We start from the raw sequence: 13,695 nt of genomic DNA on the forward strand, positions 1-13,695 counted from the left end.
TCTCTGCGATTCTGTGTAAAACAGAAATTATGATTTTTATGTTAAGCGTATCTTTCATTTGTTTTCCGAAGGAAAACGTTTCGCTACAGGCGAGCACGAGTGTCAGGCGAGCACGAGTGTGAGCACCTGCCGCGTTTCAAACGTATCATTGTATGCGCTCCACACGCACTGCGAAACCATAATGGTTACGCTCTGTTAATACTGAAGGTAGTTGCTTCCGGCAAAGAATCGACGTTATTAGCGATATTTCCAGGTTGTTTTACTGTATGTAGCTTCTAATATCGTACATACAATTGTTAATTTTTTGGACATTACTATCCATCTACGGAATCAATTGAATTGCGAGCCAAAACACATTGTGTTTTCCGTCGGCAGTCGATCGATGATCGCGTGTCGCCCGAGGGAGATCGATCATAATACCCCGGGGCTGTCTTCGGACCTTTTTGCGTGATTGCCGATGGCGAAAGACCGGCGAATCCGGATTTCAACGTCCCCGAGACGCGCGAGATAACGTGGCTCACCTCCTTTTTCGTCACGGCGCAATGTAAACGTGTGTCCTCGGTAGCATGTGTAGGTTACATACGTTCATACGCACCTACGTGCCTCTCACATGTAAAAGAGCCGTCGCTTCTGCCGCGTGTCGGACGCGCACGTGATGTCACATAGAAAGAGAGAGTCGTTACCGTTACGCAATGCCGGCCACGCCGCACCGGGACGCGCGTATATGCGTATGCGTGTGCGTGCGCGAGAAAGTTGCGTGGCCCGGCCAAACGCTGACCTTACGTACGGCTCGCGCGCGTGTGCACGTGCGCATGCACACACGAGAGAAACATATACACGCGGACGCGTCTGCGAACTCGATGTAAACCCGTTTTGTTACTTTGACCCCTTTAAAAAAATTTTGTCGATGTGAAGAAATTGGTAATTAGTGTATTTTGAACTTCGTTCTTCGTCATAAAACACTGCGTACTTTTCAACATATTAAATCTATGTTTATACCTGGAAGGTGCGTTTTGTAATTTTTTAAAGAATGTTGGCAAAATAATATTTTATGACCCTTCAATAATAATAATAATAATAATAATAATCGTATACGTTTTATCATAAATATTTGTGTAAAATAATATATAAGCAATTAATTTTATTAAATACAAATAACTAATTATATTTTGATAGATGTACATTTAAAATTCATATCGCACGTGAATCGATGTGCGTGTTAGATTTTTTCGAAGAGGGCACTTTCTTCTCTCGCTTTAATGATAATTTTATGCTTAATTTTCATAATCTCATTACGGTGATTAAAGTTGCGCGTGGTGCATATAATTTTAACGATCGGGTCAGAATGATACTCCGCGGGCGAGCGAAACGAGCCTCGGCCTTTTAGAAACTATGAAAACCAGGACATGGTAATGGTGATTACGGTGAAACCTTGCCGACATGTCGATACACCGGAAGTCGGCTTCTGTTAAGTACGGGAGAAACGGGCAGGAAGCGTCGCGCAGAAGGTGAAAACGCCGTGAAAACTCGAATTGGCGACTCGAAACGCGCGCGATCGATGCGACTAGACACCCATCCTGCGTTCGCGGCATTCGACGATGAGTCAAGGCTAAGCAAGGTCGGCATCACCCTTGCAAGTTTCCGGTGGCCGAGCGAGATTTATCTCCCGCTCGCAATTGCCAATAGCGTCGCAAACACTTCGATTTATCTCATTCAGTCAGTCCGTCGAGATATTAAAGATTAAAGGAAAAGAGCGGCATTTTGCCACATTTATCGATAAAAATGATATTTCTAATTTTAAGAAACACGACGATTAAAAATGTTAAAGATAAATAATGATTACTTTTGATTCAACGATAGGCGAATATTTTGGAATAAACTACGACTAGTAATGAATGTACACAATCGTTAAAAATATAAATAAAGATATACATTAGTATCTTAAAAAAAAAAAAAAAATCTTAGAAGTCAATTAAATCTTTACGGTGGATTAAGTGCGTGATAAAAATGCGGAAGACATTCCTGGAGTGCGCATCAGGTCTGGATGCGCCTGCAAATGCGCGCGGGAGTAGTGACGGTAGTTTTGAACAATGCCGAACAATGTCGTTTACTTCCGGGAACCTTGAAGTGTTTGGAAGACGGGTGTTCTTCTCCTTGTCCGCGGCGGATCTCTAAAAATAAATATTACGAGTACACTCTTAGATTGAAGAGAATGCGATTCGCGTTTAGTATCAATCTTTGCGTCAATTTTATTGAAAAAAAGATGGGATTATTAAGCGGATCGTGATGTAATTGAATAAGTAAATAAGTTTACATCGAGGAATCCTGATTAATTTGACGCTTGGCACACGCGTCATTAAATTTAACCATAATTTTTCGATCTGCACGATCGTGTAATTACTGAGTCGATTCACGAATCAATGTCCCGCTGTGACGTCAATAATCGATTCGCGCCGCAGTCATGTTCGTATACGCGCTTGATTTTCATGCGTGCAAAAGGCGCTATGGTTTTAATGCAATATTACATTTTTGTCTTATCTGAAACTTTCGTCTTATCTAAAATTACAGTAATTGAACTAACGACAGCACAACGTTTCAGTGATAAGATTGACAGTCATGACTTTTTAATAATTACACGATAAAACGTTTATTTTCTTCATTGCGAATACTGTATAGCGACAATTGAAAGGGGGTCTACGTGAGGATGTTGCATTCCGTGTTTCCACGGTGAGCATCCGTGGTTATTACGATATTGCGACTCCTCTTGTGAAGCCACGGAGATACGCAATTTCTAGCGGAGGCGAAAATTATTCATGGAAATGCCGACCTGTAATCTACTGTACTATCGCGGCGCATTAAGCATTGGCTTTTACACGATTCTATTGGTCTCCAAGCGATCTCTCCGATTCATTATATCATTACTCGAATATTTTCAAAAGTTGTGAAAATTCTTACCTCACAAACCTGATTTGTTTTAACGGGTAACGTTGTCTACTCTTGGCATAAAAAGATAAAGTTACAATAAATTGCGAAATTATCAGACGACATTGATAAAATTTATGATGACAGATTTTATATGTGTATTTAGTTACGACGAAGCGTAGAATTTGATGCTTCTCATAAATATTGGTTAAACGAAATCGTGTTTATTTGTATCGGTCAAGTTTCTGTGGGCATTGAATATCTCTCTAATATTTCTCCATCGTAACTTCGAAACGCGAGATACGGGCACCAATGGGACGGCGTTGCTCAACTCTCGTCGATCTTCCGAAAGCGAGGAGACGAAAGATCTTCGCGATCTCTTCGCAATCGAGAGACGGAGGGAATACGTAAGAGAAGAATGTTCTCGATCGAATCGCGGCTTGAATCGCGCGTCGTTGGTCGAGCGCCATTTTCCACGACGGATTTTTCGGGCCCGCTGCCGCGAGAAATTGCTTAATGAAGCCGCCGCGGCTCGGCACCGCCTGAAAGGAAGGTAGAAACGTTGCAGTGGGTCAAGGAGAGACGCCGGCTTTCACTTCCTCTCGGCAGCCAGCGCGCGAGTTCCTCGAGAACGCCTCCCGAGCCGCGGCTTTTTTCCCTTCTCCTTCTGTCGTTCCTCTCATCGTGAGAATGTTTATCCGCCTATGACTACGCTTAATTATACTGACGAGAGGATATGTTTATCTTCCGACGGACAAACTGGATCCAGCAATTAATCTGGATCGAGCAACGCGCGGTGCAATACGAATCATGGCAGGCGGTTTATCTCGGAGCTTCATTTTTCATTAATGAGAAATCGGTACTTCACTCTGTAACAGACTCTGCGCGATTTGCGCTTGCATCGTGAACATTCTTGTGATGAAACAACGAATAGGAATTATACTGTACTTAAATTTTTGAAGTAATATTGTAATAGTTATCGAACTTTTGATATTAACGAAATTAATATGTGTTGACATTTGACACTCTTTCCGAAAAAGTCAAGTATAAAATTATTTTCTAGAATTTTCACATCTCCATAATTTTATAGACAGAGCAAATTGGAGCGAGTGGACAAATCCGAAACTCAAAGACAAAAGTTTTGTCTAATAAATTCGTTTGCAATTTTACATAGATGTAAATCTTTAAGAAAGATCTTCAACCTTGAAATACTTTAAACTTCTCTTTTAAACTTCTCATTTGCAGCGAGACAATTAATTCCTTTGTTTTTTAATATTTATTGCTTGACTTAATAGAAAAATCGATTCGTTTGCTCACTCCCATCTACTTTGTTACAATCTTTGACATTTCATATGTTGTCATGACTTGTCCAATGTATTCGCGCGCGTAGCATGAAGCTAAGTAAGATTGATAACTATTTATCTAAGCGATGCATCTCGTTATCTTTGTTACAGTGGACACCAGGGAAGTGCAGCCACATGACCCGAGCGAGAAAGAACAGCTGGGCCTCGCGAGTGTAAAAGTGGAGCCGGGATCCACCAGCGCGACGACCACCAGTAGCACGGGGACCCGTCTGCTCCACGGTATCCTCTCCCAGCATCCCCAGCAGCATGGCCTGGGGCTGCAAAATGGATACGGCCGACACTTGGCCGGTCACGCACAAATGGGCCAACCGCCTTACACCACTGCCGCTATCGCCACGACGAGTACGCCAGGTAAAGCCCCGGAGGCATATTAACAAAGCCTCATGAAAATGCTTATGAGATTTGTCGAGGGTCATCGTCTATAATCGTTTTTAGCGATGTTAGATTAGCGCTGTCGCAGCGACATTTAAAGATTTCGATAGATTTTTAAAAAGTTTTGCAATGTGATTTAGACTAACATATAGTGATGAAATGTAAACGTAAATATAAGATTGAAAAGAAAAATGTGGGAACGTAAAAATGGAGATTTGATAAATTTCTAGTGAAATTTAATACTCGCGCGCGTAATGGAAAAAAAGTATGGAAAGGCAAATATAAATAAAATAGATGAATAAAATAAAAGAAGAGATACTCGATACCAATACTCGATAGAAATTTGATATATAAAATATACATACATGTATACGCGCGCAACATGATAAAAATGTTATAAAAATATAATGTTAAAATAAATTATATCGAAACATGATAAAACGAAAGAAAGTAAAATAAATATAAGTAGAAGAATTTAAAAGTTTTTTTTTGACACTTTATCATTGTTCAGAATTTAATCGCAACATCAATATCGGTTCTTAAATTAGAATAAGCTATTGGAGAAGATCAATTTGTAATTTCGAGGAAGACACGTCAAAATCATGTATTTATGTTTTTTTTTATCTCGCTCCAATGATTTTATTATTTGTACGGTTTTACAGCTTCCATCTTAAAATACATGATACGTCTAAAAATTTCATAGTTATGGGTTGCAAAATATCAAAACATCGAATTCACGAACAGCAAGATTGACATTTTGCAGATTGACATTTGTCGGGTAAAATAAGGCGTCAATATCCATTAAATGGCTCGCGGTGCGATAACTCTTGTACATTGTTCATTACCAAAGTGGCAATTGTAATGCGATTGTTTAAACGTTTCGTCGAGTAATTGCATTGTGGTGTTATTGCTGCGCTAATTGCTCGAGAAATAGAATAATAATTAAAAATGACAGTTAAGAGAAAGGAGGAAAAAAAAGGTAAAAAAAATTCTTTGCCCGATTTCTCAAGAATGATCGTAATACGATGCAAAAGTCGCATAATAACGATGTAAGCCAAATTTCCGCATTCGTAATCCGTAAGTTCCAAGTAGTGGATCAATGTCGATTTCACAAAATGGTTGCGCGTTGCGCAACGGTAAAAATCGCGCACCGGTAACGAACCGACTGTTGCATATTCGGCAGGAATTCGGGCGTAAGACGGTTCTTAAAATACTCGACTCGATCGTTGCATAAAGCAGCGCCGGTTGATCGGCGAGATTCGCGGCTATCGGTTTGCACCGGTCTTGCACGATCGCCTTGCGTAACACGACGATGAAGACGACGACGACGATGATGATGATGATGATGATGATGATGATGATGATGACGATGATGGCGACGACGATAAAAAAAGAGAGAGAGCACAGGAGAAAGAGAGCAATGACTCTTGCAGAACCCTTTAGGATTCGTTTGAGACGGTTAGCCGCGCCGCGAGGAAGAAAGAGAGAGAGAGAGGTACCGTGGGAAGAGCGAGCGATATGCATACCCAATGACCGGATGACCTTCGCCCGTTGCATAAAGATGCCTTTAATTGACGGCGCGCGCGAAAACACGTTCAGCATGGCATGGCTCGGCGACGCTCGATAAAGCCGAACGAGCGGGAGAACGAGAGCCGCTGGACCACCTCGCTGGGACACCTAATTTGTTTAAAGCGACAGACGAGAGCGACGTGTACGTGGCTTTAATTTAGGGCCTGGTAAAGAGCCTGGTATTGGTTGATCGTTAATTTATAGCGTAATATATAAAAACGAAACATCGATTCGATAATTGCAACCTATACTTCGTATACAATATTCATCGAATGTTTAAACTGGTGATTGTCAACTATGTATACACCGGTGACATCAGAAGCGAGAGATTTGATCGAAATTTTCTCGACAAATGCGCTCGTAAAAGAGATGGCTTTTCAAAAGAGATTAAAAGTCAAATTTAGAAGAATAACAAGACATAATGAAACACCGAATGGTATATTGACCTGATAGAAAGTATCGCGAGAGCGATGTTAACTGTTACATGGTTTTGTTCCATTAATAGAAATGGATAATGAAACAAAAATATTAAAGTATATTATGAAACGGCAGTTTTAGATAAAAGTAACTGTGAATAACAACAATAAAAGTTCCGCTTGAGCTATTCGTTTAAATAATAATTATTTGAAATAGAAAAAATAATTATTTGCTTAGAAATAGAATACAAGCAAAAAAACATATTATTAACATTGCAAACGCACTCTTTTGACTCTTGTAACATTCCGGAAAATTATTCTCTTCGGCGTCTAGCGTCTTTTTCGACGAAATAATAATTTTCACAGAGGCTGACGCAATTCTTTCTCTGTACAATCCTCTCGAGTGCCTTCTATTTTATTTATCGCGCTGTTATGCGCGAAACGGAATCGCGCGAGATTAATTGACGGTGTCGCGTCTTATCGCTGGTCGTAAACTCCGTCGACTATTTATCACAGAGGACGCGTCTCCTCCCTTTGTTTCATGGCTGCAAGCAGGAAGCGGATCACTGCCAGCGAGCCCAGCGGACAGCGGAGTCAGCGACGTCGAGTCCAGCACGTCCTCCGGCGGCAACGAGGACGCGAATCTCTTACTAAAAGCCAGGCTCAATCCTAATTCGTCTCTCCAGCCGAGTCTGGCGTCTCATCACTCCCATCTGTCGTCGGGTGAGCTCGATCTTTGTTTCACACACAATCTTTGACACATTTATATAAACAAAAATGGGAAAAAGTTTCCAATATTTTATTTTTTTTAATAATTTATTTAATATTTTTTTATATGATGAATACTTTCGCGAGAAAATTTATATTTTGTTTTTTTACAAGGAATTCGTCAATTAAATATTAGAGAATTAAACTTCATTATTTGATTGAGCAATTATCCTTTAAGGAAATTAAAGTCGCAATAAACAAGGTCAAATTTATAATTTGCAATACTAAAGTCCACATTTTTAATTTACTTTTATCAATAAAAGTGCTTCTAATCATATAATTTACTACATGCTTAAAAGCATTTTTATTGATAACAGTGAGCTGAGAAGGTAGGTCTAAATCTTTCTATAAATCTTGATTTTTGCTTAGATAGGCAGCTCGTTATAAAGAATTTTCAATTTTAAAGAATTTAAACTTTTTTGTTTATTTTTTAAAGATCTAAAAATTTTTTTAATACAATATATACGTATTTATTTTTAAGTAAAACTTAACGTAATTATGAATTAAGTACTGAATGGTTTAAAGAAAGATTATTATCAAAATATAATTTTGTACTACGAGAAGTGATTGTCTTAAAAATAAGAGTAATGGATTAGGATTTGATCGAATTTAAAGTTTAGAACTTTCTTATTGAGCGCTTCTATTGATTTCTCGATAGCAGCACTCGGCAGAACGGCCTGCCACAGCCCCGGTGTGTACCCGGGGTCGACGGCAAGCTTCCTGTCGCCCACCTATCATCCTCATCAGCATCATCCCTCCCAGTATCACCCACATCGGGGGAGCTCGCCGCACCATCAGCACAGCAACCACACCATGGGTCCGACGATGGGGCCGCCCCACCATCACCATCATCATCAAGCGCAGGGTCTCCAGCATCACTTACATTACCGTCAGCCATCCTCACGTAAGTTCTCAAACTCTAATTTATTACAACGACGTAATTGGAGGAATTAACGAGCCCCGCTGGGAAACTCTCCCCGTGAATCCTCGATGATTTGGAACAATAAGCAATAACAAGTAATAACGGATAATGCTCGGCCGATGTGTTGGACAATACCCGATTAAAATTCCGTCGTCGTGAAAACGTGAAAACTAAGGAAAAAATCGACCGAGAGTAGCGGACTGAGATTTCGAAATTTTATCCTCCACGTGAAGGAAACTGATAATAATCTAGCGACTTGGATTTCATGCTAGACTAGCAATGAGGCGGGCCTTTTCTTTGACCTCGTTTACTTATCGGCAATTTCGGCGATAGTAGATGTATCTCTGTTCCCATCGCGATCGATCGGTCGGAACGAGGAAGAGACGGGAAAGTGCGGGGAATAGACGGGGATGAATACTCGATGAAACAGTGATTTCGGTATCTTGCGGTGGTATCTGAGGACTGGATCGTCGTCGTGACGTAACGTCGGTAGCCCGTAGAGTTTATTTCGACTTCGTAGATATCGATTCGATCGCCGTCGACCCACCAAACGCGAAATATTTTCGCTTTTGACGAGTTACCACGCACGCGATCGTAAGCTGTCCTCTACGATTCTGTCCTCTACGATTTAATAAGGTTATATAAACGTTTTTTTTTTTTTTATCATTATTGACGAGTAGCAACATTAGATTCACTTTAGTGAGGATTTATTTTTCTGCGAACGCGCAGTATACGTGCGGAATCGAAAACAAAATGCTTCGTTATTGAATTTATGATGAGAAAATATTTATATCTTCGTTAAATATGACAAAACGCGAATGTGAAACCTAAAGACGTTAAAGATAAAAATGTACGAAAGACATTTTTAGTGTTATATCTGTGACTCTCTGCAAAGTGCCGTAATTCGAAATGAAATTATCGCGAACAAAGTGTGGATGAATATTGACGTGAAGTTTATTTCTTCGAGTGTTCTTCGAATATTTTTACTTTCTCTTATTTTTAAAACAAACACGGGCAAATTTTATCTTAGCACATACCAAATATATGTGCACTATTTAGGAAATATTAAGTTGCTTACACTTCTATTTCACTTTCCGCCATAACGGAATAACAAGTGAAACTTTATAAGAAACTGTATAAGAACTTTATATAGCTTTCACATATTATATAGTGTAATCGTATAATAAATCAAATCGATCAATCATCATCAATAAATGCTTCGTATATACGCGCTGTACTGCAGGTCGCTTAAATACATACAATGAATGCGATTAACACGAGTACTCCACAGTTTTAATTTAATAGACGCGAGAAAGTGATAAAGGAATTAGAACGTAAATCCGCGATTTCAAAGGCGATGCTGTCGCGGTACAGAAGAAGTCGGGCCGAGTTTCTCGTTGAGCGTGTGAAGGCAGGAAGCGTCTAGTCCGTCTAAGACGAGAGAAGGACTTCCTCCGCGGCCAAGATGTCAAGTGAAAGGATTCGCTTTGTCGTCGCGGAGAACGTGGAAGAGAGCGATCGCACGAGCGTCGTCATCGTCGCCGTCGCCGTCGCCGTCGCTGTCGCTGTCGCTGTCGCTGTCGACGACGGCGACGTCGACACCTCCGGAGTCGTCTCGTTCTCGTGACCCACTTGCCATTCTCCGATTCGACGGCCCAGATTCGCTTCCTGCCGCCGAAGCATTTCCGTCTACGCTCTCGCATCTCGACGGCCGCGCCGTTTTCTCCTTCGATATTTACAATCTTTGTTGAGAAATATTTTTTTCATGAGTCTCTTACACTAGACTATTCTCAAACTTTTAAAATTCTAAACCTGTCAAATTCCATTCAAAAATTAGCTAAGAGAGGAGGGAAGCGTGGTTCGTTTGTATTTTTCGAGTTCATTCAAATTCGATAATTTTTTAGTCATCTGTAATAAAATGAAAAACCACATAAGTCCGTGTCGCTTTCATATAAATTGCTTATTTATAATATCAATACAAAATTTTCGACGTTGAAAATAAACGTTATATCTGAAATTTAATTTCAAGCATTAAAATTTTAGCCCACGGTAATGAAGTACCAAAGGAGGTTGCACTCTAAGATTAAGCATGTCAGCGATCCTAAAATTGAGGACGCCGCGGAATAACATTTTGCGGATTGCGGACACTCGTGGCGTTAGGTTTTTTTTACCGACGTCAGGTCTCGGTATACTCGCGCGGCCAATTCGTCCGCGTCGAGATGTCGCGGGAATTAATTAGACGGAAATGATGTGGGTTAATTGCGTTGATTTGGGCCGGTGCGCGCCAAGTATAATTAATCGGGACAATTACGGGCGATCGATGAGCCGGGGGATTTCTCAATTACGATTTCGTAGCGCAAATCTCCTCTTTTTGCCACTTAAGCGGGTTCGGCAGCTGATCAGCGTCGGCGAGCGCACCTGGCACCGCGGAGACAGCCGCGCTCTCGGATCGGCGCCAAGGTTGATTTCTTGATGAGCCGCGGTTCGAAGTGGAAAGCGCTCCCCGACGTACAATCGCGGTGAAATTCTCCGCGTGCGAGCGCGGAGTATCAATTATCGCGGCGAAAAGAAAATAGACGAAAGACTGGCGTAGGTAGGTAGGTAAGCGCGCGCGTCGAGCGGAAGCGGCAACGCTCGTTGCGTTTTATTATAATCGGAGGCCGCAATTCCCGCCGCGACATTGTCGACAATGAGATCGAACTTTCCCTAATTGAAAATATCCCGCGAGCGGGACTATCTTTAACCTACTTTTTACGACGCGTCCGACCGTTCTGGCCGGTGGAAAAAATTGCCGCGCGTCTCTTTAACGCGTTAAAATACCATTCGTAGCTGCGCGAACGTACGGAATGATTGCCGTTTACCCGACTGTAAATTGCGACTGCTTGAAATATGCTAATAACAGTGTCTTAATGAAAATTTTTGTGGCTCGGAGTAAGCTTACCATTCGCGTATACTGTCGGCAATAACAACAGTTAACTCGTAAAATTTCGCAAAAAATGCCGCGAAAACAACTTTGTGTTTTAACTTTACTAATTTTAAATAATTTTATTTTAATAGTGAAATTTTAAATAATTTTTTTTATTTTAATAGTTACGTGTTATTTTGTTTTTTCGAAGGAAATATTTTTTATATAAATTGAATGCTCCGAGAGCAATTTCAACAGCTTTTGTTAAATAAAATGTTTATTTAATGCAAGCAAACAAATACATATACATAAAAATCATTTTTCTCTCTTCTTTTTTTTTACAAGAAAAGAGAACATGGCTGCCCGCAGCAAAATTTGGAAAGTAAGGGACAAAAGTTCTGTAACGACACTGCGCTATACCGAGGCGCGTTCGACGGGCCGCCGCGCCGCGCCGCGCTCCGAGTAAAAGTGTGCCAGATTGTATAATCGAACGTGAATAAGCAAAATGTTACGCCATAGCGATTTGGTAACGTCGTCGGGCCCCCCTTCCTCTTGTCCGAAAGGCACGGCCGTGTTCCCATTGCGGTAGGCGCAACGGTCCGCGCGGGCGGAGATGCTTGAGGACAGGAGAAAATTCAACCTGTTAAGGGTTATGCGTTTCGATGACAGATACGAATTGCATTCGGATAGGTAACAGTAATAACGCTAAAGATAGAGAATCCTAGCAATTGTTTTCATCCCTAATCTGAAAATGAGCAGTTGTTTAACGTTGAAGAAACTAAGCATTTCTAATAGGATGAACGAAATCTCTCTCGTGCTAACTTTGTGATTTATACATAAATACAATTTTTTTTATTCGGATTAGCTTAGTTGCATTAACAGGTTTCTCAAGTTTTTACTAAGAAGAAACTATCGGGTTTTAGTTTGATGCCTAATACTGCCAAGATATTTGCTGACTTTTTTAAAGAAGCTAAAAGTTTCAGGAAATATCGTGAATTTTTATCTTTTGATGAATCGATATTTAATTTATTTATTTATGATTGTTACTGAACAACGTATGTGCAGAAATGCTTTTAAAAATCTATACGTGTTGCTTTCGAGGTGGAATATCTACATGTCTAGAAACATTATGGTTCAGTAAACTGCAGTTTCATAAAATTCTATTTAGACTGATGATTCTCTCTTTCTCTCTCTCTCTCTCTCTCTCTCTTTCGTTTTATGCGACTTTGTTACATGTCGAATAAGTCTCTTTGGCATATCGGCCACTGCACTGCGAGTGCATCCGCGGGATATCGCGCGCTGCCAAAAGTACCTCGAGCGATTTTCCGCGATTTCGCCGGAGCCAATTGGCCATCGGCCCCTTTTATCTAGATCACTGTACCGCGCAAACATTGCGCAACCCATGGTAAAAGTGACCGCACATACATAACTTTGTCTACAGGGTGTCGTGCACGAGGTCACTTTCTTTTTTTTTTTTTCGACCAGTTTGGGATACCTTTGCGTTTGTCAAGGAGAAAACCAGACGCTTTCTTGCAATTATTCACGCGGATTATACGCAGATATACTGATCCGTTAAATAGATGGCGCGCTTGTATGTTAACGTCGGATTGTTAGGTCAGCCGATCGATAAGCATGAGGAAAAGGATGCGGCGTCGTTCGCAAAATAGAAAATAATCAGAGATGTGTTTGTCGAGCGAACTGTTTGCCTATCCGTGGTCGACCGCGTTATAGACCTCTTACTGCGGGCGCCGTGTACCGCGCTACCGGAATAGCGACTCGGGGAAAGAATAGAATAGCGCGCCGCTATTTTCGGCCGGATCATCATCGAGCTGCGATTCGTAGTCCATTAGCGCCTCGGAAACGTGTGAAAGACCCTTTAGGCACGCCGGGAACGAAAGTGACGCGCGCGAGGTGCGTTGGCAAACTGGCGCGGCGTGGCACAAATTTTGACGTTGACGATGCGTCAAGGCGAAAGTGTTACAAGGTTCCGAATAGCGATGGAACATTCAATTTAAAGACGATGTAATTTTCCGCGCTACTTTGTCTCACTTCCTCGTTCACTCTTTCACATCGCGTTGCGAAAAATAAGTCTGAATTAAAAATTTGTCAAAGTTTCCTGCTGTATATTTTTCTCAATTCGTTACGAATAAATTGTATATAATTGCTAAACACGAATAAAAAACGTTTAAATATAAAGTGTTTACTACAATCAGTAAAAAAACGACTAAAAAACGAGGTACGCAAGTATCATATTTGAAAAGTTATTTTTATGATATTTCTCTTTTCTTCTTCATTTGATTTGTATTATTCATTTATAAGTGTCAAGGGTAAACCTGATTTTCATGCAAATGTCAATGGAACTTAATGTTGGTATTAAAATAGCCTACGAATACATCATCATTTTGATTGCTGACAGACTTCAAAATATTTTAGTCTTTTTCGGGAACAATGAATCTT

The 13,695-nt window shown here is 40.7% G+C and overlaps 1 protein-coding gene across 5 annotated transcripts in view; it reads left to right on the plus strand.

The window, feature by feature from the left end:
- LOC105194426 (ecdysone-induced protein 74EF) overlaps window positions 1-13,695 on the plus strand; it is a 194,999-nt gene that overhangs the window by 151,352 nt on the left and 29,952 nt on the right. For 4 of the 5 annotated variants that reach the window (XM_039451546.1, XM_039451545.1, XM_039451548.1 and 1 more), the window contains 3 exons: window positions 4,377-4,637; window positions 7,199-7,366; window positions 8,070-8,315. In XM_039451546.1, the coding sequence (XP_039307480.1) occupies window positions 4,377-4,637; window positions 7,199-7,366; window positions 8,070-8,315 (675 nt within the window). The remainder of the gene's footprint in view (window positions 1-4,376; window positions 4,638-7,198; window positions 7,367-8,069; window positions 8,316-13,695) is intronic. The other variant, XM_039451547.1, reaches the window with a different exon arrangement.

Source organism: Solenopsis invicta, chromosome 7, assembly GCF_016802725.1.
Source record: "Solenopsis invicta isolate M01_SB chromosome 7, UNIL_Sinv_3.0, whole genome shotgun sequence".
In the NCBI taxonomy this organism is placed as follows: domain Eukaryota; kingdom Metazoa; phylum Arthropoda; class Insecta; order Hymenoptera; family Formicidae; genus Solenopsis; species Solenopsis invicta.